At 34.4% G+C, this 27,384-nt stretch overlaps 1 protein-coding gene across 7 annotated transcripts in view; it reads right to left on the bottom strand.

Annotated features, from left to right (window-relative positions):
• Positions 1-27,384, bottom strand: part of AIDA (axin interactor, dorsalization associated) — a 50,413-nt gene that overhangs the window by 22,828 nt on the left and 201 nt on the right. For 4 of the 7 annotated variants that reach the window (XM_079106806.1, XM_079106808.1, XM_079106811.1 and 1 more), the window contains exons 2-6: positions 19,737-19,806; positions 17,087-17,202; positions 11,981-12,034; positions 4,892-4,955; positions 4,533-4,639 (exon numbers count right to left, since the gene is read on the bottom strand). In XM_079106806.1, coding sequence (XP_078962932.1) covers positions 4,533-4,639; positions 4,892-4,955; positions 11,981-12,034; positions 17,087-17,202; positions 19,737-19,806 — 411 coding nt within the window. Of the gene's footprint in view, positions 1-4,532; positions 4,640-4,891; positions 4,956-11,554; positions 11,610-11,980; positions 12,035-17,086; positions 17,203-19,736; positions 19,807-26,552; positions 26,641-26,993; positions 27,295-27,384 lie in introns of those variants that run through there. The other 3 variants (XM_079106809.1, XM_079106812.1, XM_079106807.1) reach the window with 3 other exon arrangements.

The following is a 27,384-nucleotide window of genomic DNA, read 5'->3' as shown; positions in this document are numbered from 1 at the left end:
TATTTTTTTCTTTATTGACTGGAACTAGAAATATATATTTTTCTGTGTTCAGAAATATGTGATTTGGATGATGGCTGAATTATAAATATTACTATTACATATGGAAAAAATAACTTAATAATCATGCTCACAAAACCTGGGATGAGTCAGTGGGTATGTGCTTCATGTAGAGATGCCATTTAGCAGGCAAAGAAGAGTCACCAACAGGTGTTGGGTTGAAAAGTGAGTGTACAGAGTACTTTCAAGAAAAAGCAGGCCAGATGTTGCTGAGAGCTTTGAAGAAGAAAAGCCTACTCAATAGACATTTCCTATGAACCAATCTCTGCAAAGCTCTGGAGAAAACCTTTGACTTTAAATGATAAGATTCATGGATAAGAAAACCAAAACGAACAAACAAAAATAAATAAATAAATTAATAAAAAAAAAAAAAAAAAAAACCAAAACCCAGGCACAATGGTGCTTGCCTGTAATCCCAGCAATTCATCAGGTTAAGGCAGGAGAGGCCAGCAAGTTTGAGTCTAGCCTGGGCAACTTAGCAAGATCCTGCCTTAAAATGAAAAATAAATCAAAGGGTTGGGGATGCAGCTCAGTGGGTAGAGCACCCCTGAGTTCAATCCCCAGTACTGCAAATAAACAAACAAAAAACAAATTATAAAAAGGAAATCTTGAAATATTTCCCAAAGTGCTTAGGCTTGAGATTGATACAGAATATCAACAAGTCTTAAAACTACTGAAAACCTGCTAGGAGAACTAGAAAAAACATACAAAAAGATTCTGTGAATAATAAAGATTGGCATTCAGCCTCAGAACACTTGGTGTCTCTGTGTGCTGTTTCTCCACCGCGCTGACTCCTCCCATTCACCTAGGACCCCTGACTGCTGCTATGGCTGGACCCTTGCACCGGACAACTCCAAATGGTATTTTCCTTTTCTTTCAATATAAGTATATGACTGGATGAAGGACTCTTGTTCTGATTATTCTGCTCAGCCTGAGAATTTGAGACTTTGAGAGAGAGGAAATTCTTGGTGAGCTGGAGTTTAACTGCATACTTCAGTTGTGTTTACTGCTTGACCCTAGATATGTTCTGAATTTCTGTGAAAGAAGGATGCCCTAATATTCATGGAACAGCAGTGAATATTTTGCTGTAGTTTTCAACTTCCTATATGTGTGGGCAAGAAAAAAACTGCACTTCAGATGAAAATTAAATCTATATTTGATTAATTCTCAAGTTCAACTCAGAATAAAATATTTATTTATGTAGGAAAAAACAAGAACAGGTTTGATATTAAAGAAGTAAATTTCATTCTTCATTTTGAGTTTCAAAAATAAGATTTTTATATATACCTAAGACTACACAAAAGATGAAGAAACAACACAAAAGTATAATAATATTGAAATTGCTAGGCCTATGTTAATCTTGATTAAGTTACACAGAAATATTTTTAAAAATCTTATATAAATTGTGTCATGGCTATTTATCCATGTGGTACTAGGAATCAAATGCAAGGGCCTCACACAGGTGAGACAAGTGTTCTACCACTGAGTTACATCCCTAGTTCTTTTTATTGCCCACACTGGCCTCAAGCTTGCAATCCTCCTGCCTCATTCTCCCAAGTAGCCAGATTCTAAGTGTATACCATCATACCTGGCCAGTTATTTTTTTATTTGCATTACTTTGTTTTGTCATTTTAGTAGCTTTACTATTCAACATGGCAGATAAATTTTCAGGTAATAAATAACAGGTTATAAATTTTATCATCTATTTAAATGAAATCTACTGAGATTACCTTAAGAAAAGTTAACTTCTATTTGGACTTAAGGCAGTCACTTAACAAAAGTGTATTGTTTGCCTTATGAGACTTGAAAGTTTTGAAAACGATATTAATATCAAGGAAAGGTTTAACAACTTTTTATTCTTTCCAAGAAAGGTTGGATAAAAATGAATTTTTAGTTTTAAATGGGAAGAAACTACTTTGGTCATAACATACCCACATACTATACCTCACCTCATTAGGTTAACCATAGTAGTGTTCAGCATGTATGTTTGCAAGACTCATAAAGCTGCACACTAAAAAGCATGCCTTTTATATATGTAAGTGACACCTTAATAAGCCTGACTTTTAAAAAAAAGATCACAATAAGCTAGATGCTGTGGCGCAAGCCTGAATCCCAGTGTCTTGGGAGGCTGAGACAGGAGGATCCTGAATTCAAGACTAGTCTCAGCAACTCAGTGAGGCCCCAGCAAGTGAGATCCTATCTCAAAGTAAAAAATAAGAAGGGCTGAGGATGTGGCTCACTGGTGAAGTGGCCCGTGTTAAATCCTCAGTACCAAAAAAGAAAGAAAAAAAAAAAAAAAAAAGTCACAACAAACTTACAATTATATAAATTACATAAAATAAAGGTAAGAAAAATGCTATGATTCTTAGAAGCACATTGCTATGATAGTGTAGCACAACAGCCTCATCATCACTGCAATCTTGGGTGTCTGCAGTATAACAAAAAATTTTTTCCTATCCTACGATAAAGATAAAGGTTAAATGTCCTTTTACTATTTCAATGACATTTTCAATGAATATAATTTTATAAGTTATTTTTCAATGACACAGGTCCTGGAAAATATGATCCCAAATCAAATATAGCCAATTGAACTATATGTACTCTTTCTTACTTTGAGGGAAAATAATTCAGGGAATAGAAGGGTTTAGCAAGCTTTCTGTATCTCTGAAATGAAATACCAAAATGCTATATCACAATACAAAAATTTACTTACTTTGGGCTTAATCTTTCCTAGCAAATGGATTTAAATTAGAGTTTCTCTTCAACTCAGCAACCTGAACTCCATATAAAGACCTTAATCTGTCCATTTCATGACTTACATCATTTGCTTCAAGGATCTTGTTTGCTGCAGAAGTATAGCAAGTAGCAAACAACCAAACCAGAAATTTATAGAAATGGACTCTATTTCAATTATAGCATGTGGTTTGAAAAAAAAATAAAAATTACAGAAATTTTACCAAATTTATTTACTTTATTATTATTATTCCAGCAATCTTGAAATTTCCCACAATATGAAAAAATGAAGTAAAATACAGCTCTTTCTTCATAAAGAAAATCAGAAATAATGCCCTTGTACAAAAGAAACATTAACAATAACATCTATGGTGACTGTAATTTTTCCAATAATCCTATGGTGTAGGTACTGTTATCACCATTTAGAGGTGATAATGAAAACAGAGTAGCAGCAAATGAAAGGTACCATGCCAAACGCTTTGAATATGGTGCCTTAATTTTCACAGTAACCCTATGAAAGAGGCACTGTCATTATCTCCATTTATAAAGAATCAGGTATAGTCACTCAACTACTGATTGGTAGATGTTAGACCCAAATGCACAGGTATCTAATTGGTCTAAGCTTACACAGTTTACATTTCAAATGCCTTCTCCCAAAGGGTATTTAAAATGCTGGAATATGACTTTAATTACAAAGTTATCTGAGTGACACACCTACTATATTTAACTATACCATAAAGCATAAAAAGTCATTAAAAAATGCATCACAATATTACAGCATACTGCTACACTTCTAAAAATGAACTAGTGTATCAGAAGTAAAAACAAGAAAGTATAGAAGTGGAATAGGCAAATTTTACCCAGGGTGCTTGACTAGGGTATTTATAGCCTTGTCAAGATCTTCCATAAATAAAAAAGACTTGCTATATATTCTTTATTTCCCTGATGAAGGCAACTGTTTAGTATCTGTTCCCCCAGGTCTAGGTTTCACAATCATAATATGATTTAAGAAGGGCTTGATAGTATAAAGAAAAGAATTAACATAGCAAGTCTAAGGCAGTTACTCTACAAAGTCTGCTTACAATGTTGGTCCATGGATGGCATCTGAGAACCTGGATTTAAGCAGGGTTCCCATAATGCCCTGATAAGAAGGATCACTATGTATAAACTGTCCATGCAAACAATATGGTTTGTGCTGAACACCTGCTTTCTTCCTGGGGTATGGAGTCTGGAGTTTTGGTCCATGCTAAGTGAAGGGATCCTATACGGGGATCAGACTCCAAAAAGTGCCTTGTGCATTGAATCTCTAAGGCACTTCCTCAATAGACTATATTTTGTATTTTACAGGTGTTATTACAACTTATTGAGAGAATTAAGTACATATTTGACTCTAATGGGAGAGGACTCTTAGAAGTTCCCTCTGGAATTTGCCAATGTGCTTTTTCCCTTTGCTAATTTTGTTCTTGTGTTTTCTTGTACTAACTCAGAATACAACTGTGAGTACAACTATGTGCTGAGTCCTGTGAGTTGTCTTACCAAATAACTAAACATGGGACGTTTTGAGGATCCTTGTCACAAATAGTAAGATACTTTTACACTAAAGCAGTAGCTACTGCTAACAGGGTCGCCATGAAAATTTGCTTAAGATTGGCATACCTGGAGATGTTTTACTCTTTACTAAAAAGTAGCAAAGTAAGTTCCAAATACCTGACCTTCAATTAATGTACGTTTTTTGTACCCACCAGGAACTCTAGCAGGAAAAGAATCAGGAGACCCTGCTCCAGCACCACCTTCTTCTTCATCTTCTTCAAATTCCAAATGCTCTTCCTCACCAGGTGCTAAAATTCTTCTATATAAAAAAGGACAAAAAAATTAGTGAACTACACCACTTAATACACCAGTTAACCCTCACAGCCACGAACTTCCTAGATAAGGTGTTGATTATTAGGTTGATATTGATATGAATGTCAATGTTAATCATCTCATTGCTACCAATGATATCAATGATACCAAATTTGATAGTAAAAACACAAGTATTTGAAAAACAGGCATAAAATAGATAATAAAATGAGAAGACAAATACTGGTGCTTATTTATTTACCTTAATGGGACAGGCTGAACATCAAATGGAAATTCTTTATTATACGTGAGAATATTCTTTAGGACTAGAATAAAAAGATAAACATTAACCTTCCATAGATAAAAACCATTATCTCTTAAATTGATAATTTTAATCATATTTTATAATATATTAATCACACATTAATATATATTTTAAAATTCCCAGTCTCACTATCATTTTAAGACTGTAACTGACTATTGAATGTCTTAGAAAAATAAAAATATCCATAGTAGACTCCAGATACCATTATTTTATTTTCAGAGTATTTTACAATTTCCAAGGTAAGTCTCAGAGCCCTCATAGAAAGTGAACTCCAAAACAGTTCTCCTATGTACAAGGTCCTAGGTGAGACATGGGGTAACAGAGAAAGAGAATACCTCTTCTCTGAAATATTTTAATTAAAAGATTGATATTGAAGATGACCAATTAAAGAAAGATACATAATCACATCTTATTATTTATCCTGAGTGGATTTCCCTCAACACTATCAAACTAGTAAGGTTTGTAGCAGCAAGGTTATAATTCTAATATTCTTTTTATGATAAAATTTATTATACACATATATACAACACACAGTGGAACTTCTTAAGGGAAATCTTCAAACAACCTAATGGTATCACCTTTTGTGTCCTGGTTGTGGTCAATCTATACTCCAATGATTACGTTCTGGCATGTAAGCCTATAGAAGTTCTACAATTCTACCTATGTCTGGAGAAGTACTGTCTGAAATTTAGTGTTTCATTTTCAACTTTATGGGTTCCTAGTGACTACCTGCAATGACATCACGGTGAATATTTAGCATTATTAATTAGGCAACCCAGAAGGCTCCCACGGTTTTTTACTCTAATTACTCAGCCTTTAATTTTGGAGTCCTGCAGTTTAGTTAAAAGGAGGGTGGCATATTGGATTCCTAAAGGAGGAAATTCAAAAAGCACAGGTTGTAATTACATGACTTATTCCAATAGGAGTCAGATTTGTTTATCAGACTTCTTATATGTGTTCTCTCCTAAATCATCTGGTGAGAAAGTTGGAAACTTGTGCCTAGATTCTCACTTATTACTCATTTGTATTCTCTCTCCCTTTAGCTCTTCCTCTTCCTTTCTCTCTCTTTCTTCTTCTCAACAAATGCATACTGAGTACCCACAATATTCCAATCCCTGTTTTAGGTGCTAAAGATACACATTAATCAAGAACTCATATATGGACCTTAGACCCTACTAAAGAAAAGCAGACAATAAATGTGCAAACAAATAAACAAGATAATGTAAGATTGTGATTAGTGTATGAAGGCTACAAACAGGATGCTGTGTAAAAACAGAAAACTCAGTGGAGTAGTCAAGGTGGATAGGGTCTTTCAAAACTAAACTGCAAAAAGACACCTGAGCCAAGCCTTGGGATGAGAGGGATCATATACAAGTAGCTTTAGCATAAGGGCTTCCCAGGTATTAGAGAACAGGCTGGAGCAACAACAAAGGCTCCAAGAAGAAAACAGTTTGCCTTGTTCAAGGCATAGAAAGGACTGTGGAGCTTAAGTCTGACAAGCAAGGGGGAAGAAGATCAAAGTAGGTTTAAATCAAAACCTAGCCCTACGATTACACCAATGACTTAAACATTTACATAATAGTCTGAATCTCCACAATTTTAAAATGAGAATGCTACTTTCCTTTACAGACTGTTGAGAGAATTAAAGCTAAATACACACATATGAAATGGCAAGGGAAAATTTAAAGTACCATGTAACTCTGCATGGTTATATGGTCATTCATTCCCTCCATGACTTTCTTGATCTAGCTAACTAGAATCCTAATAATTCTAATCTCACTAAGAAGCACTGATTATTTTTTAATATAATAACATCCTTTCTATACTTTTGTATGATCATTGTTACTAAACTAGTAATTCAACTCAATAAATATTAATAAATAATATTTATTAATATTGATCACTTACACAACAATGGAACAGACACCAAGAATGGGGAGCAGGTAACCAAAAAGATCATATCTCACTCATATCAGAAACAAAAACACAGAAATGATCATATTGTAATAATAGTCTAATGAAAAGGGGAAAAAAAATCAAGCCTTTTAAAAAATATATATAAGACAACAACAATTTTAAAAAGTTGATCCTGTTTAGGTGGCAAGGATCTGTAATCCCAGGTACCAAATGGTTGAGGCAGGAGGATTGCAAGTTCAAGGTCTGCCTGAGCAACTTAGTGAGACCCTGTCTCAAAATAAAAAATAAAAATAAAAAGGACTGGAAATGTAGCTCAGTGGTAAAGCATCCCCGGGTTCAATCCCCAGTACTGAAAGAAAAAAAAAAAAAAAAAAAAAGATTGTGGCTATTAAGAATATCTTGCATTTGTGTTATAATAGAGGAATTAAACAGTATTTTCTTTCCTTTGGTATCAAATCTGTGAAGAGGAAATATTTGCTTTAGCATAATAGGCTCTTGTTATATTGTTTTTATAAGTTAAAGTATTATCAAATTTTAATTTAATAGTTTTAGGAAAAAAAAACATTGTTTTACTGTAGTATAGGTTTTCATTTTCACCAACTATGGAATAACAGATTCTATTGTTCTTTTAAAATAGGGTTCCACCTTAAACTTTTAATAGGGTTTTCTTTCCACCAATACTAGTAATGATGTTTTAGGAAGCTCCGAAGAAGAGCTTATAATTTCACAAAAGATATTATCATAAGCACAAAGTATGTCATGAATTGGGGATTCACCAGCTCATCTGGCAGAACTTACATACTTAGGACCACTACATGGCAGATACCTGACAATGTACTCCACTGGTGAGAACTCAGCACTCCCAGCTTGCTCTCTCAGAGCATGGACCTACCACCCTCCTGAAGCTTACACTCAAAAGATGACACACAGGCAAATATCAAAATGTGTTCTGCTTTTGTGACTGACGTGTTTCATTTTTGTGGTAGGAAAAATGGGCAGCTGCTTCAATTTTGAAAGGTTATTTTTTAAATTATAGGAAAAGATTCCTTCAAAACATTCAAATCTATTTAACTCGACATGAATTTGCCAAGTTCATACTATACTTAAAGCATTCAATAGGCTCTGTAGGGGAAAAAAAGTTCATTCATGTTCTCTTTGAGGACTGAAACAAATACAAGTGAGAATAACACAGGAGAGTCTGATAATGGACAGTTAAAATGCTCCTAAACAGGAGAGGAGGCATAGTTTGATATGCCTAAGCACAGCAGAGAAAGGATTTCTGTGGAGTCCTGAAGGATGGATTAATGGAAGGGAATTTTGCAGGGTGGTGGGGAGACATACTTGAGTAAGCAGCAGTACATTACTGACATTAACATAAGAAAAAATGACTCAGACGTTCATGATCATAGTTTTATTATTTTTCAGAAAGAATGTAAAAGCTTTCAAAATGTTGAAGAAAAGAACACATTAGCCAAATAAACCAGCCAAGAGCTGGGGATGTAGCTCTGTGGTAAACACTTGCCTCGTATGGGCAAGGACCTGGGTTCAATCCCTAGCACCACAAAAAATAAAAAAATAAGTAAGTAAATAAAGAAATATTTTTTAAAAATATTAAAGAAAGGAAGCCAGCTAAGTCCAACATATTCAAAGTTAGATTCATTTTTTTTCCTTAGAAGAGGTGTGACTAAAGGCAAGCTTAATTAAGTACACTTAATCTGAAATATTGCTAAATACCGATTTGTAGAAAATATTTAATTCCAACATAATTAACTCACAATAAGTACCCTGCTTTGATAAATTCAAAATTGCACAGTCTATCCTACTGATACAGTATACCCATTTATGTTCCTTTGAGAAGCAAGAGCAAAATTACAATCACCTAAAAAGCATCAAGAAAGGAAAAGTACAAATGAAAACATTATATAAAGTATAATAAAATGAATTTCCCAAATTCTCTTTCCATTCCTATCCAAATCTTTTTTAAAAAGCCCAAAAAAAGTAATGCCTTTTAGTCTCATCTTCCACTAATTACATGGGTCAATAATTTCTCAGGAGTTTGAAAAGGAGGGCTAGATTAGGACTGATGTCAGTAGTGAAAGAAACACAGCTTGGTCTAGGTGACCCTAACACCCATCCCTGGATTTTACAAGGTACAAGGTAACTGGCAAGTAAATGTCAGTGTTGTCTTAGCAAAATGCAACTGAGAGGATTTGAGTGCTTAGCATATACATGCTACTCTAAAAACATGGCAATCAATGAAAGATCTTGTGAGGCAATAGAAGGAGTTGAGCATGTTTAGAGGAAGAGATAATAAATATACAGAATAAAAAGTATACAATCTTTTTTTTTTTTGGTGCTGGGGATCGAACCCAGGGCCTTGTGCTTACAAGGCAAACACTCTACCGACTGAGCTATCTACCCAGCCCAAAACTACACAATCTTTACAACCATCCTATGTACCTATAAGATTCTTAAATTTTATTTGTAAACAAACAACTAGTGGAAAATAGTGACTAAATAAGAAGACAAAATCCTAATTATTTTTTATCATAAAAAACTGAGGGCTTAAGAGATAGCTCAGTGTATAACAACTGTTATAAGCTCTTATTTAAAGCCATCAGTGTGTTTTTTCAAAATAATCTTATATGAAGCCAGTCATAAAAGATCTTATATCATGATTCCATTTAAATAAAATGTCTAGAATAGGACAATTTATAGACAGAAATCAAACTAAAGGTTGCCTAGGGCTGGGAAAAGGGATTTTAGGGGGATGGCAAGGAGTGACTGCTGATAGAAACTGGGTTTCTTCTTAGGGTGATAAAAATGTCCTAAAATTAATTGTGGTGGTGTCTACACAACTCTTCCAATTTACTAAAAAAAGCTGAATTTTATACTTTAAATGGGTGAATTGTATGGTGTATGAATTACATCTCAATCTTATATACGAAGCATTAAAGTTTTTGAAATGTCATAAAATTCTAGGTGCAAAAAAATAAAATTTTGTGAGAAATGTTACACTGATTGGCATCCTAATATACACTGGATGTAAGCATAAGAACTATTTCTGAATATAAAATGTGTCTGTTATTACATCTCCAGCTCTTATGATCTAGGGTTGGTGATGTAGCTCAGTGGTAAAGCACTTGCCTGGCACGTGTGAGATCATGGGTTTGATCCCCAGAACCGCAAAGAAACAAGTTTATGGTCTGGATTACATAAAGTAACCAAACTATTAAAATGACAGAGGTCATCAGAAATTCTTGCCATATTCAGAAGGATGGTGTTCTGAAGAGATGAAATATGATCACCTAAAATTGTGGAAAAGCCACCAGAATCACAACAAATCTGCTATGCATTCCTATGTTGTTGTCTGTCGTTGTTAACTTCTCTCTTCCAACCCAAACAATAATAGAAAATCAGATTCCCTTCAATAGACTCTGAGAATCCTTTTCCTGTCCTCAATCTGCAATACAGTCACATTTCAGCTACCTCAATAACAATAAGTATATCTTTGTTAGTCTTGTTATAAATGAATTTGACACTGGCAGTTTGTGGAATTTAGATGAACATTCTCTTTGGCTTGTTTTTTTTTTTTTTTTTTTTTTTGGTGGGGGGAGTACCAGGGATTGAATTCAGGAGCACTGGATTATTGAGCTACATCCCCAGCCCTATTTTGGTATTTTATTTAGAGACTGGGTCTCACTGAGTTGCTTTGTGCCTTGCTTTTGCAGAGGCTGGCTTTGAACTTGAGATCCTCCTGTCAGTCTCTTGAGCTGTTGGGATTATAGGCCTGTGCCACCACACTCAGTTCTTTAGTTCTTAAAATTTTATTTTTTACCTCTTACCCAAAGCGTGTTCACATTAAGGACTACACTAGTATGAACTGAGCTAGAATGACAAATGTCCTGAGATTTAGGCCCTGCTCAGCTACTAGGGGTTGAAGTGAAAAAGGGCAAATAATTTCATCGCTTTCTTCAATAGAGAACATGACCTTAAGTCTAAGACTACTTTCTGTTTGAAAATGCTTTGATTTTATGATATCCTACTTAGAAATCTTATTTAAAAGCTGGATAAGTAAAATCTGTTTCATAAATACACTGAGATGCACAATCTTATCTCCATGAAAGAACAGTACATTAACTTACATTCATTCAGTCATATTCAACACTGTGCCTTTGCCAATACTGTAGACATTTCTTCTAAGAGATCAATCATTAGAAAGAGTAGAAAGGCTTTATTTGGCAGCATCCTAACCACCAAAATATTTGAAGAAATTTTTTACTTTAAAAAGATTTGAAGAAGGGAAAAAAATGGAGACTTTGTAGTGCATCCCCAACATCCGGATTATAGTTTTCAATGACATACAGTTAAATGGGCATCAATGACTAACTTTATATTCTCTACTGTACTCTACTACAAATGCTTACCAAAGTAATTATATTCTTTTTAAAGCCACTAAGACAAAACAAAGGTTAATAGATATTTAGATGAAGTACCACCATAGATATTCTACGATAAAGATGAAATTCAAATGGTAATTAAGAATACAAATATTGTAGGAATTTAAAAAGTGCCAAAAAATAAGAGAAATAAATCCACTTTCTGTGCACAATCTTAATATTTACAATAGATAAAACTCTCTTCATAAAGGAATATCACTGAAAAATATAAAACAAAACTTACTTGGTTCTAGCTTCTTCAGGTCCTCCAGTTTAAATTCTTCCTGGGACTGTGTGGACTAAATTTAAAATATGCATATTATATCTTTTTATTACAAAGATTTCACTGCACCCTATGTCTTTCAAGTGGCAAGAACCAAAAATTCAAAATTAATCTATTTCTTGCTTTCAAGGTAGAAAATGTAAAGTCCCAAACTGATTTTTGGGTTTACATTTTTGGAAATTTCAAGCTAACAGTAACAGAAAAAATTAAAATCATATCTTTCATTTCTACAGTGTACAAAACATGAACTAAATCATTTAAGTATGAGTTCAACTGATCAATTCCTATTGTTATAAAACCCTACTGAAATAATACTGCTTTGGGCATGATGTCTAATGTCTTATCAGAACAATTCAGAATAATCTGTTAAAAAAAAATGCCATTTACCTGTAAAGCTGCACTTCGTAATTCCAAGCATGTTGCAATTTTGCCTATGGTTTTCTGTAGGGAAAAAGAATGGTATAAATACCAAGATAATTTTAGCTGTCACTTGCTAAAATTAAGAATTTTTATTTATGAGATCTATAATTCTTTAAATAAACTGAATATTATTTCTTCCTAGCATCTTGAAGATTTTAGAGGAGAGAATCAGGAGCCAAAGGGCTGAGAAGAGGGAGAAAAGTGAGTACACACTCTCTTCTACACTAACATGCCACAACCGATTCTAAACAAAGTTTGCTTTGGTGACAGATTTAGATATGATTTAAGGGGCAATGAAGTTAGTCATTATGAAAAGCAGTGTGGAGAGTTCTCGAAAAATTAAAAATAGAACTACCATATGATCCAACAATTCCATTCCTGGGTATATGGCCAAAGGAAAGGAAATCAGTAAGTTGCAGAGACACCTGCACTCCCATGTTCATAGCAGCACTATTCCTATCAGCCAAAAAATGGAGACAGCCTAAGAGTCCATCAGCTGATAAGTGGATAAAGAAGATGTGTTACATATACACAATGGAATACTATTCAGTCATAAAAAGAAAGAAATCCTATTCTTTGCAAAAATATGATAGAATGAGATCATCATATTAATGAAGTAAGCCAGGCACAGAGAGACAAGATCCACATGATATCTTACTCATGTGGAATATAAAAAAGTTGATTTCTTAGAAGTTGAGAGTAGAATGGTGGTTATCAGGGACTGGAGGAAGTAGGGGTGGGAGAGTAGGGGAAAAGAAATAAATTTATCCTATATTTCAAAAAAGAAGAAAAATTTTTGAAAATTTTTAAACATAAAGAAATGATAAATGAGTAGACAATGTTTAACTGGATTTAAACAGCACACAATGTATACATGTATCAAAACATGTTACCCCATTAATATGTGTTATTTTTGTTATTTGTAAGTTAAAATATTAACTTTATCTTTTAACTATTTTTTTAGTTGTAGATGGACACAATACCTTTATTTTATTTATTTATTTTTATGTGGTGCTGAGAATCAAACCCAGTGCCTCACTCACTTGCTAGGCAAGCACTCAACCACTGAGCTATAGCTCCAGACCCAAAATATTAACTTTAAAAAAGAAAAAAGAGAAAGAAAATTAAAAAGGGGGAGGGTAACGAAAAGGGGATTCCTGACATCTTCCCTTCCAAGCTTCATCTTTTCTTCTCCATAAAGCTTGAAACTTACTAAAAGACTTAACACTATCTGGAAAGTTAGCACAATGGTCTAATTTAATTCTGATTCAAGCTCTGACTTGTTTAAATACTTAGGCAATGTTAAACAAAATCAGTATTTGTGATGAATGATGGCAACTTTTATAGTCAGATCTGTAAAATGACCTGTAAAATTTATAACATGAGCTATAAAACAGATGTGATAGGGTATAATCTTTGTCTTTAATAAGTTTATATTCTATTATGAGATAAAATATAAACAGGATCACTATATTAAAAAGAGAGATAGTCAATCTATAAGCTTCAGCAAAGTAAGTCCTTTTATGTCCTAAAGGAACAGAACAAGATCTGTATTAGGAATCCAGCCCCAAAGACTAGGGAGGATTTCCAAATCAAACAGTTTGGAATATTGTCATGGTTTAATTACCTAAAATCCCAAACTGAAAGCAGAGGGATAGGTTTCAAAAGTAAAGTGAAATAGGGCATAGTCATTCTTATATGGACCTTCAAAAGACTCCCTGCTGAAGAATTCATGATACTTTACCAATAAGTTACACAGTTTTCTTTTCTTTTTTCTTTTTTCTTTTTTTTTTTAACAGATGTGTCCTTAAGAACACTGTTCTGAGCAGGGTACAGTTGTGTGTACCAGCTACTGGGAAGGCTGAGGCAGGAGCCTAAGAGTTCAAGGCCAATGTGGGCAACACAGTGAGATTCTGCCTAACAACCAACCAACCAAACCCCATGACTGTTGTGATAAAGGTATGAAATGCACACATAGTTTGAAAGAGAAGGAGAAAAACTAAAGGCAAAATCATTCAGGTTTTGCCTACATAACAATATTCAGAATAAGAATATGATTAGCTAGGGTGGAAATGAAAAGAAGAGATTCATAAAAGAAATCATCAGGGCAGGCTGAATTTATGCCACTGAGACTTACTTCTAGGTCCTTCCAAAAAAGACATTTCTGAAATATCTTTAGGAATAAGTCTAGACCATAAAAGTGAAGTATTTATGTACAATGTTTACAATGCCTACAAAATAACATATTCTGAAAAAAAAAAGCCATGTTTTGCTGAATGTATTAATAAGTTAAGAAAGTTTAGTAAATTAGAGTTGGTGATTTTTGTCTTTGGTTAATGGTCTTTGAAAGGTAAATGAGGAGGAAAGGGAAGCAATAGTATTGTCCTGGCCCCTGGTGCTTAGACTAGTGGACGCTATTTAACTATTGGATCTACAACAAACAGGATAGCAACTCACTAAAAAACAAACAAACAAACAAAAAAAACCCATTATTGATCAAGATTTGCCTCTCAGACAAGGAACAAGTAATAATACTTAACCATCTCCACAATCTTTTTTAAATTCCAATATAAAAGCTTAGAAAATATTCACTTTTAATATGTTTATAGATTACATTTGAAAATTATGTTTATAATAGCAACTGCAAAAGGATTCAAGATACTCAGATTTATTCATCCTCTCAAATAGCTATATATAGAAATAAGCAGTAAGCAGTCTTTTCTACATAAAAATCTAATATCCCCAAATCATTGTTCAAATATACCACTTGACTCCATCAAAACTAGCAAATAGGGGCTGGGGATATACCTCAGTTGGTAAAGTGCTTGCCTTGCATGCACAAGGCCCTGGGTTCAATCCCCAGCACCAAAAAAAAAAAAAAAAAAAAAATCTGGCAATTAAGTATAAATATAATAATCAAATAATTTATTAATAACAAATACTATTAATTATTAACCATTTATTGATAATTAACAACTGATGAACACTTACTGACAGGTTCTCCTACATGATTTATAAACATTAGTTATATTCCCCATAACTCTGAGTTAGATATGACAATTTTATAGGTGTGAAACTGAAGTAAAGATAGGTTAAGTAACTTGTCCCAGACATCAATGGCTTCTATACAACACAGCAAGATATACAATAAAACCATACACTTACATCAATACCATTTAGCTATGACTTACCATATTCTTTTGAAACTGATTTTAAAAAGAATTTTGCCTGGATTGAGATGCATCAATGACCTAATCTTCAGAAAAAGTAGTTAGTTTCTTTTCCTTTTTTACTCTAAAATCCACTTGATTTCACACTTTTAACATTTAAAATAATATTGTATTTTAACAATATGAGACCACTAACAAACTATTTTACACTTAAACATTTCTTCAAGTAAAGCAGAAGCAATAGCATTTTATACAGAAATGCACTGAACTATGGCAAAATACCAACAGGCATTATTCATAACTATTTTAAGGGACCACGCCCAAATTCAGTATTTAAAACGGAGTGAAAAACTATCATTTCAGTTGGGGCAATAACTTTTAAAACATGCAGAATTTATTGATGTCAAAATCAAGTGCTTACTACTGAAAGTTTCACCTTCCTCAAAAATGAATAGTTCAGGTGAGAAAGCACAAATTCACATATGCCAGAGTATAAGTATTGACTAGTGTAATCAATGTACATTAAACCAAGCACTGAAGTGAGGTTTAATTTTATAAAGACTTAAATCACTAGCATCTCATTCAAATTAATTGCTCATACCTAATATGATAAGAAATGGAAAATGGTATCACTTTTAGAGTATTAGCTACTTCAGTTTGTCACTGCTAAGGAAATCGATAGCTCTAAAGATCAGTTAAGGAAAACATGGAATAAAAATGAACAATTAAAGAGCTAAATTAATTTTGCTAAAATGCATTCAATTTATGTAATGAAAAAAAAATCAGTTTAAAAATATGCATAATTCAGTACAGTCTTACTTAATCCAGACTTAACTTCTAAATATTTAAAGAGCCAGTCATCTTCCATCTAGCTGTGGAGGAGAGAGAAAATATGGGGGTAGAGAGAAAGTGGAGGTAGAAAGGTGGGTCCGATAAAATATCAAACAAGTATATAGTGCTGGAATTCTCATTACCACCAAATTTGACTCAAAACAGGGAAAAACTTTCTAAGCGTCATGAGACAGGATGTTCTATTTTGTCCAGAAACTTACATGAGAAAATCTACTACACCAAAGTAGGGAATTCCATGGAATGAAAGCTTTTGGCAGCTTTTTGTTGGCTACTAAACCCAGTTGTTATAATGACAAAACTATTGAAAACTGAAATGAAAGCAAAGTGAACTAATTAGGAGGGAGGATCAAATAAGAACATACACTCTTGTTTTAACTAGAAATCTTTGAGAATATTAAAAATAGGAAAAAATATGGGAAGTTTTTATGCTATCACTAATTAATAAGGTTTAGACAGATTAATAGTTCCACTTTAGAATTCTTTAGATATAAAATAAACATTGGAAAAATGTAAGTTATTCTCTTGAAATTAGGATTTATTTTAAAATAATACACATGAAATAAATATCAATAATCTAAGATCCAATAAAACATTTATTCATCAAATATTTTTGAGAGCTCATTGTGTGCTAGACAGCAAAAAGTTTCATAAAGAAAGCACTTTAGAAATAGAATTGGCTTTTAAAAACAAAAAACTTCTTTCGAAGTTCTACAAAATACTGAATGGTTGGCATAATTGTACAAGTTGTCACTGCTATCAACACACGGAAATAGTGTAAGTATAAAAAATATAACTCAAAATAAAAACATAAAACTTTTGCAAAGAATAAGGTTAAAAGCATTCTCTATTTTCATTTGGAGGAAAATATAATTCTTTTTTTCTCCAGCTTATGTACAGGAATAGTATTTAATATTTAATATTTCATTTATAAAAATATAATATAAATATAAAATATAAATATAAAAATATTTAATATTTTTATCTTAAATGTTAAAGTGTGAAATCAAGTGGATTTTGATTGTAAAAGAGTAAAAAAGGAAAAGAAACTAACTACTTTTTCTGAAGATTAGGTCATTGATGCATCTCAATCCAGGCAAAATTCTAACAGTTTGTGTCAAAATTTTCTGTATTATGTTCTTCAGAACACTAGATTCGATGAAATGTTTTCTAAAGAAAGGAGGGGAGAAAAAAAAAAAAAAAGAAAGGAGGGGAATTTTCAAAAGCAAATTATTTTTAAAATACTGCACAACCAAACTCTTTAACATAACCAACATACACATTAGCATATCAAAAGTCCAGAGAAATAACAAACTCTTTGTGTGCAAATAACATCTAGTGGGTTGGGATGTAACTGAGTAATTGAGTACTTGCTTGCCTACCATTAGGCCCTGGGTTCCATTCTCAGCACAACACAAGCACACACACAAAATCTATTAATTTTTAAGAGCCAGTGTTCCCTAGAATGTGTCTGGAAGATCTCTCTTTTCTAATCATTATTAACTTGAAAACTTTGATAATTCTTATGTGACAACCATATAAGGCCTAACCATCAATGAGTGTTTTTGTCTGTTGTGAATATCGCACTTGTATTTTTACAGAAAATTAAACTTTTAAATGCATACAAAGTTGTATGCATTATATAGTAGAATGGAATGATTTGGGGTCCCTCTTCAAGACCAAGGAATAGGCACACAGGCAAAAGTTCTGTCTGCAGTCACACCTGCCAGTCAGAAATGCCTCCTGAGCAGGTAATATAAATAATATGTTACTCAGATATCAGGCTTCCAGAAAAGGAGGAGGTACAGACCACTTCAAAGTAGAGGTCACTGGAGATTTAAGAAGGAAAGACCTTTTAAGTTCACTTAGGGTTCTCTAATCCCTCATTTCATAAATAAGGAAAATCAGGCCCAGAGACAGAGCCAGGATGCAAGACTCTTAAGTTTTCTGATTCCCAGTCTCAGCTCTCTCCTCTAGGTCATGCAGCCTCTTGGACCTTTTAGAGTGCAAGATCTGGGGGCCTTTATAAGCGAAAACAAGCTGAAAAAAGATAGCAGCCAGGTGGCTGCTAAGGAGCAGCTATAAATTAAAGAATAAATAGCATTAGGAACACCAGCTCTAGTTTCAGAATATTAGAAAAAATCAAGTTAATTTTTTTTTTCTCTTTATATAACAAGATTCATTTCTTGATGATATTCTGTTTGTTTCTTTTGTAATTTTAGTATGTTTTAGGAGGTCAAATGACTTTACATCTCAGATCATGTGACTCACAGGTTCTGTTCCTGAGCAACAAATGCTGGAGGCAAAGCATATATCTAATTCAGGCAAACAGGCAATTAAAATATGGAATCATTAAAATCTCTTACTTTTCATTTTGTTTTAATATTCACAACATACTTCATTAACTATTAACTTGTGTACTTGGATATCTAAGATTCTATTCATGAAGATTTAGACATTTTAAGTCTCAATTATGTGATGCCAGCTGATCACTTCCTAATCAATTCCTAGACAGATTTCTCAAATCTTACCGAGGTGGTAAAGTGTATAGTCTTTGTTCCTTTCCTTAAACAAATCAGCTATTTCTTTTGTGGTAATTATTTTCCAGGACCAAAATTCTAAGTCTCCTAAAACTACTGTGGATATTAGCAATTATTAAGGGAAAAAATACCCTTTTAAATTGCAGTATCATGATTTTTTTGTTTTTTTTGGTACAAAAAATTACATTAGTTAAAGTAGATCCTAAATATTTAAAAAATACAAATATATTTGGGCAAGAAATATGGCTAACCCGATGGGGGCTTTTTCTCACCAAACTCCTGTAACTAAGAATCAATAAACACAGGCCTACAGACTAAAAACTTGCCTAGGTTTAATTAAAAAGTCATGCAAAAAATTAATCCCATTTCCCTTGTGCAAAAAGAAAAAAAAAGGAATTAATAAGAGTGAATTAGGTCATCAGGGTTTTCACATTGTCTTTTCTTAAGAGATGAGGAAAAGAAAAACACACATTTTTCACTATCTACAAGATTAAAAATTGAATAACTAGTAACATTAGTTACTCTGAGCCAGGAGAAAACAGGAGTTGTTTCCTCCCATATCTTCTCCTTCTTTTAAAAAGCTACTTTAAAGTATCCCCTTTTACATAATCTCTAAAAGGGATCAAACTGACTTACAAAAATTTTAACTCAAGGAAGAAAGAACAGTACTGAAACATTTTGCAATCTTATGCATTTATTTAGCTGGCAGATTTGTATGCCAACTTTTGGACTTGAGCTAATTTTTTTCAGTGGTGTGTTTCTTTTTTTTCCGTTTGTGTTTTGGTTTGGGGGATTTTGTGGTTTTTGTTTTGAGAGGTAATACATAAAGATTTATGAAAGTTCAGAGTTAAGCATTGAGATGGAATGTACCTATTCCCAATCCTCCTGTTTTCCCAAGTGACTCTGGACAAACTCCAATCTTTGGGTTATCCATCCTATTCAACCAAAGTGTGGATGGCTTTCACTAGAGTTAAACAAGGCCTGAATAGTTAAGTAAAGAAATTCATTGAGTGATAGGTTATATATCTATAAATCTTCACTTAATGTTAGGCAAAGTATAATCAGTATGATTTTTTTTTAATTAAATATAACAGTTTTTTGCTTAATGAACTAAAAAGCAATTTCATTTAGAATTGGATATATCTAGACATTATTTGATGGTACCTTTTGCTCTTCTGTGAATTCAGAATTATTGTGTTGAGCTTGGGCCTCTTTTTGTAGATGTCTTGCCAATCTGTAAGAAGAAAACATGTTCTTTAGAACTGAAAGAAAGCAAAGTATCTCAACTGTAACAAAGTGAAACAATCTAAACCTTTTAAAAACAGTGAAGTATATAATTCCTTGTTCTGTTTTTTGAAGTATATTCACCTTTTCAAGGTAAATCTACATTAACCTTAGATTCAAACTTTTTACACAAAAAAGTTTGTATAAAATAATGATGAGGGCTGGGGAGATAGCTCAGTCAGTAGAGTGCTTGCCTTGCAAGCACAAGGCCCTGGGTTCAATCCCCAGCATCGCAAAATAAATAAATAAATAAATAAATAAATAAATAAATAAATAAATAAATAAATAAATAAAAATAATGATGAAAATATGATACTTTTCATATCATTTCACTGGGACAAATTTCAGAATCTTAGGGCTGGAAAGAATCTCAAAGAGCACATAATTCAACTTTCTTTAGTATGCACTAATTTCTTCTATAAGCAGCCAATAAGTAGTTGTCCAGATTCTACTTTAACACTTCCAATGAGCATCAGTAAGAGTATCAACCATAGATACTTCATCATTCTATCATAATTAATTTCCTAATAAGATTCATTCAAATCCAAATTACACCATGATAATAATTCCACCAAAATAAGCTTTTGAAACATTTTTTAATGGAAAATAAAGAAAAGTCCTCCACCAATCAAAAACAAAAAATGGTAGTTGCCCAGTTATCATCATATCTAAAAATAGCAGTTAGGCCTTGAGTGGTTTTCTAGGATGAATTTACGATGCTAGTACAAGCTTAACAGTGAAGATCCAAAGCTATTTCTGAGACAGCAAAAGGCAAAGACTGACTTACAAAAAAAAAAAAAAAAAGAAGACCAATTTTGGACACTGAATTTGAACAGACATGTCTCTAAACAAAATATAAAAATGGCCAATAAACACATGAAAAGATATTCAGTATCATCAGACATCAGGGAAATGCATATCAGAATCATAAAATAATTACAAATACCCATGCAAGTGGGTATAATTAAAAAGAGAGAGAGATGAAGAAAATAATAGGTGTAGGAAAAGGATGGAAAAAACTGGAACCCTCATTCACTGCTGCCAGGAATGTAAATTAGTGTCAGCCACTGTGGAAAAGTTAAATACAGTTAAATAAATACAGTTAAATATAGAGAAACTCTATGATTCATCAAACTCCTAATGGATGTATCCAAAAGAACTAAAAATAAATGTTTATACAAAGCACATGTACACAAATGTGTATAGCAGCATTATTCATAATAACCAAAAAGTCAATCAACATGTCCATCAATTGATTAATAGATGAACAAAATGTGGTACATCCATTCAGTAGAATATTATTCAGTCATAAAGAGGAATGAAACTCAGATACAATGCTAGCTACAGTGTGAATGAAATTCAAAAGGATTACGCTATATAAAAGAAGGCAGATACAAATGGTCATGTTATACAATCACATTTACATGAAATGTCCAGAACAGGTACATTCATAGAGAAAGAAAGCAGACTAGTGGTTGCCAGGAGACAGGAAAATCTTGAGTGACTGACATGAGATATGAAGTTTCTTTTGGGGTTGATGAAAATTTTTACAAATTAGAACTGCGATGGTTGCATAACATTGTGAATACATTAAATAGCACTTCAAAGTACACTTTAATATAGTGAGTTTTACACTATATAATAAAAATGCAAGGAAAAAAGCTGGCAAAAGTTTTTTGAAAATAAGATTCTGAAGCACATCATGCTATTCTGGTTGAGTCATGGAAACAGGAATGGGCAGCAAGTGCCATCTAGGAAAGGCAACTGAAGAGGATAGTTCATCACGTTTCCAAAAAATAAGTACTAGATAGGAGTTCTATTCTATGCAATCATATCATTAAAGATCAAGTCGTATTCTTGATGGCCTCTATCCAATTTATGAAGTCTGCATCCCTTATCATTAAGCAAGAAATTCTTGCAAGAAAACATTTGCTAGGATATCTCCACCATGTTACTTAGTCAAACTTTCATTCATTTACTTATTTTCTTCCAAAGCTGGAAACCACAGGATATATTTTCCGAAAATGTCATTCATAGACTCACAACTCACTTTTTATGAATTCTTATGCGAGAGAAGATAAAAACAGAAATAAATATGGCCATTATCCTTTTTCTGAATTTGCTTCCTTTTTTTTAAACTCTTGCTATGTGGACTCTTTTATAGGAATTCATAGTCTATACCCTTAGCAATGTCGACCATACATTCTTGAACTCAGGGAAGTTACAGTGTGACCATTTCTTTATTTGAATATTTCTACACACAATTTGCTAATAGTGGCTATCAACCTAACCAGGATTCTTGTCAGAAGAAAAAGTATAGCTCTCAACTCCTGCTTAAATATTAATAATCAGAAGAAAGCAAGCTACAAACAGAATCTTGTTTTCAAAAAAAAACAGGCAACACATTGGGAAGAAATATTGCAAAAAATAAAGAACTTGAATCTGTAATATATAACCCTAACCCTAACCCTAACCCTTACAAGTCAGTAAGTAAAAGATAATTCAATTACATAGGTAAAAGATTGAATATACACTTTACAAAGATTTATGGAGGGAAAACAAGCATATGAAAAGACATTTAACATGTGTTATTAGTCACTAGAAAAATGCAAATAAAACCCATAGTGAAGTATACTGAAAATGGCTATAATCAAAAAGACAGTAACAAATGCTGCTATGCAGAGAAATAGAAAACCCTGTATACAGTGGGTAGAGATATAAAACGGTGCACCCAATTTGGACAATTTGACAGCTTCTGTAAAAAGTTACACACTTCATATATGACCCAGCAATTCCACTTACAGGTATCTATTCAAGAGAAATGAAGATATATGTCCACATAAAGTATTACACGTGAATGTTCAGTTTTATTAATAACCAAAATTCAAATGTCAAACAACTAATGAGTGAATGGACACATAAAATGTGTGGTACAGCCATACAATGTAATACTATTCACCAATAAAGAGGAGCAAAATCGTAATACAAGCTACGACATAAAAATATTATGCTAAATGAAAGAAAGTATATCATATATCAGATGCTTCAAATCACAAGAAATATCCAGAAAAAACAAATCTATAGGGATAGAATGTAAATCAGTGATTCTCTGGGGCTAGAGTGGGAACATGGAGTGGTTGCAAATGGGCACAAGGAATCTTTGGACATGATGAAAATATTCTAAAATTTGATTGTGGTGATGACTGCATGACTTGGCAAATTTAATTTAAAAAATCAACAAATTATACGTGTAAAATGGGTGAACATCAAGGCACATAAAGTATACCTGAGTTTTTTAAAGAAAAAACTTCTATATCCTAAGCCAAAAAAAAAAAAAAGTAAATCCCCAAAAGATTGTATCGTTTTAAGACAAAGCAAGACCTGATTTTATCTACTGTGGGAAGATCTACATTCTGGATATTAGATAAGCAATAAAGGAGCTGACATTCTACAAGTAAAGGTGAGAAACCTATCAAATATTCTTCTCTAGAGACTCCTCTCACAAGTAAAAGAGGACTATTCTCAAGGGGAAGTTTAAATACATCTTAAGCACATAAACAAGTGAGTGATGGAAACCCCACATCATTCCAGACACAGAAAATAGTACTTTTCAACCTGCAGCAAAGGACAGTTTTTCCTCTCAATTTGTCTCAAGCTAATATTTTTGTAAAACACAAAAATATGGTCAAGATGCCAAGTTGCTATAGTTTCTAAATGTTTATTCTTAATTTCTTCCTCTTATTGCAGACCAGCAGGTTTGTGAACTAGTGGCCCCAATGCATGGACCATACTGTGAACAGCAGAGGCAAAGCTTTGTAAAGATGACTAAAACCAGGTATTACTCAGTCTTCAAATGCATCTACTCATTTAACAGATATTTATTAGTATCCATGTGCTAGAGAACTACCTCAGGAGTGGTTCTGTGAAATCTGACTCTGGACAAGTTTCCATTCCACTACACAAGTTAAGAGTAATGTTTGGGACTGGGGAGATAACTCAGTTGGTAGAGTGCTTGCCTCGAAAGCCACAAGGCCCTAGGTTCAATCCCCAGCACCACCAAAAAAAAAAAAAAAAAAAAAAAAAAAAAAAAAAAAAAAAATTGTCATGTATGCCCTGGTAGCTGAAAGAGATGGCCTGCTGAATGGAGATACCAGTTTTAACTGGCCATGTGTATTCTGAATAACAATTTTAATTTGACATTATTTAAGTCTTCCAATAATATTTTGGCATCAGCTTTTAATGGTACAACAATGTACTCCTGAATTCATCCATTTAATAGAATATGATAATTATATAATATATAAATAAAAAATTATGTAAGGAAGTCCTGGTAGTACCCTGGACACTAAGTTTATAGTAGAGAATAGAACAAACACTGCCTGCTCCCCCATCTCTCAAAGAACTTATATTCCCTTGGGGAAACAATAAACAAAACAAATACATAAAATATATTTTAGATAAGTTTAGGTTAGCAGGAGGGAGGGAGGAATTGTGGGAAAGAGAAGGGGCAGTGGAAAGTAACTGACTAAATTAAAAGAAAAAAAAAAGCAGCAAAAGGGGGGAAGTGAGATGTGCCAGATTGAGAGGACAGAGTGGAGATGGACAGGAGGTTTTACAATTTTAAACAGGGTAGCCAGAAAGGGCCTTGCTGAAAGAACAATATTTGAACATAGCCCTATGGCAGAAGTGTGCTTCAGGAAACAGCAAGAGAATGGGAACATTTACTTTTGTTCTTCACTAATTGCAGTACCCTATTAGTCTAAAATGTTCCACTAAACTCAGTGCTTTAGGGTTAGATATGGAATTTTATTCACCTTTCTCTTTCCAATCCTCACGTGTTCAATGATGAAATTGTTTAAGCTATGGTATTCTCACATTACAGTAGGACAAACTTTCCCTCCCACTCCTAAATCAGTTCTTATATGTTGACTATAAAGAAACTGCTGCATACTCAATTAGAAATCACATTTATCCTATACTTTTCCTACTTCACAGTGACTAAATCCTGTCAATAATCATTCACATCATTATCATGGTCACTACTGGTCTCTTGTGCTGTAGCCTTTCCTTCCAAACAGTTCTTTAAAATGCAAAATCTAATTTGCCTTTATTTTTGAATATATTAAAAAATGTAAACAAGCTCATTTTACACATGGCCTGTATGTTTACAAAATTAAAGCCAATCATGACATATTTCTATTGAAATTTACACTGCAGTTTTTATATTGGATGACTACTCTGAATTCTGGAGTTCAAAGGCTAGGACTGAGACCCAACAATAGCTTTGTATGTGCCTATTACCTTCATTCAGAAGTTTCTAGAAATTCCAACTAAACAGCTTGCATATTCAATTTTCCTTTGTAATTTCAATTAGACATGGTATTCTTCACTTTCCATTGGGAGGTCTGCTTCTCAGTACCCACAGCTGCTAGGGTCCCACCATATCACAAGAGGCAGTTTTACATTTCAGGCTATGCAATTTTCATTAACATACAGGATGAGTACACATAGATACTAATTTGTTAGTGTATGGAAGGTTATGTTCACCAATGAAAGAAATCCTGAAATTTGTCCAATTCACTTACAGAATGACTCTATCTATGCTTTATCAAATAAGCATATTAAGCTTTTATATATTAGGGAACACAGGATTTGGAGTGAAAAAAAATTTCCAGACTTCAGTGATATCATTTTGTGACTGTGAGTAATCTGTTAACCTGAGTTTCAGTTTCCTTTTTTTGTAAAATGAGAATAATTATACTCACTGGACAGTTGCAAGAGCAAATGAAATCAAGTAGAAGTGAAAAATAAATGCTAACAGTTGTTAGGCACAACAAAATGGCCCAGAGCATAGTTGTTTTCAGTTTTTTCTTGAAATTACAGGCAATTCGGAGTAAAAAAGATTGGGGAAGAGAACATCCACACATCTAAATTATGCTGGTGGTCAGATAAAAACAACTCTTGTCCTGGAGAACAGAAGTTTAGATTTTCCAAGTACCAATCCTGTATTCTTTCCAGAAGGTGTGTGTGTCTCGGGGTGAATTTTACTTCTGCATAGTTTCATACTTCACGAAACCTCAAACAATAACTGGCTTTAAATCAATAAGCAACTAATAGCAAGTTTGCAAACAACAGTATTTTAGTAGGCAGTTCTCATGTTTAGTAATATGTGCAAAAAATTAAGCAAGATTTTTATACATACATAAATCTTGTCTTTTCATTTTTAAAACCATCTTTAAAGTTTTGGGGCAAAAGCAGAAAGGGTAAAAAATCAGACTTAGGCTGCTAAAGGAAACTGGTACCCACATGCACCCTGTGGCTATACATTACACACAGGAAAAAGGAGGAGGAACCCAAGGAGGGAGGGGCGGCTCCTGTGCGTGGTCTATTAATTCACATTTTGCTCTCCTCTGTTCACATCCTGCGCGGACTCCACCCAAAGAAACCGAGCGAGGGGGTGGGTGGGACTCACAGCCTAGCAAATAACAGTCCCAGAAACCGAAACAAAATCGAGGTGGAATTGTGAAAACACAGCTCACCAGAAAGTGGGGTGGAAAAGGAGCGCAAGAGGAGACCCTTCTTTTGGCAGAAGGAAAGGCATCCCTGGCTTTCGCTGCTTCCTGGGGAGACCCCCGCTCCCCTCAGTCAAAACCAGTTCCCTCCTCTCGTGTACATGAGAGGGAGGAAGACACTCACAGAGAGCAAGGCCACTCATCCCTGGAACGTGGGCGGAGAACGCACAAGTATTCCTCAGAGATTCAAAGAGAGATTGGGGGGTGGCAACCTGGGAGAGGCGGAGGAAAGGAAATTGACTGCTGAGCGGGGGCCCCGGGAGACGCTCGAAAGGAGCTAAGTAGGTAGCCTGTTGGAGCCGGCGCCCCAGCTAAGGACTACTACCTGTTGAATGAAACTGGCGTCGTGGAGGTGGAAGGGGAAGAAGGGCGAGATACCCCAGAGAGCGGACCCGTCTCCTCTAAAGCAGCCTCGCGGGGCCAGTGGGATTTCAGCCCCCCGTGCAGGGGGCCCCACCCTGGGAAGCCTTGGCTGCAGACACAGTGCGGACAGACACCGACAAGAAACAAGGGGGAGGCGTCCTACTGCAGCCGGTCTGGCCCGCTCCCGCGGTTAGTCACTCACATCTGATACTCGTCTATCGCCTCCACCAGCTGGCCCCAAGAGTCGAAGTCGGCGCCTCTCCTAAAACTGGCGCCCCAGCGCTGCAGCAGACTCCGGGTCACCTCCGACATGGCCGGTCCCCACCCCGACCCCTCCCGCCCCTACCCCAGCAAGGCTGGGCTCTAGGGCGCCATCCTCCCCGGGCCTAACCCCGACATTAACAGGGCCAGGAGGAACCGCTAAGGCCACCACCGCCACCCGCCGAGGAGCCGCCCAAACCCATTTGCCGCCACAGCCAAACTTTGCGGCTCCGAAGCGGCCGCCCCCCCAGGCCCCGCCCCCGAGGCCCCGCCCCTGTTAGGTTGAGGCCGCCCCATCCGTCGAGGGCCGCCATCGCTATTGCGGCATCCTA

This window comes from Sciurus vulgaris, assembly GCF_902686455.1.
Source record: "Sciurus vulgaris genome assembly, chromosome: 12".
In the NCBI taxonomy this organism is placed as follows: domain Eukaryota; kingdom Metazoa; phylum Chordata; class Mammalia; order Rodentia; family Sciuridae; genus Sciurus; species Sciurus vulgaris.
Note: the sequence above shows the minus strand (reverse complement) of the source record. Positions and strands in the feature narration are given on the sequence as shown.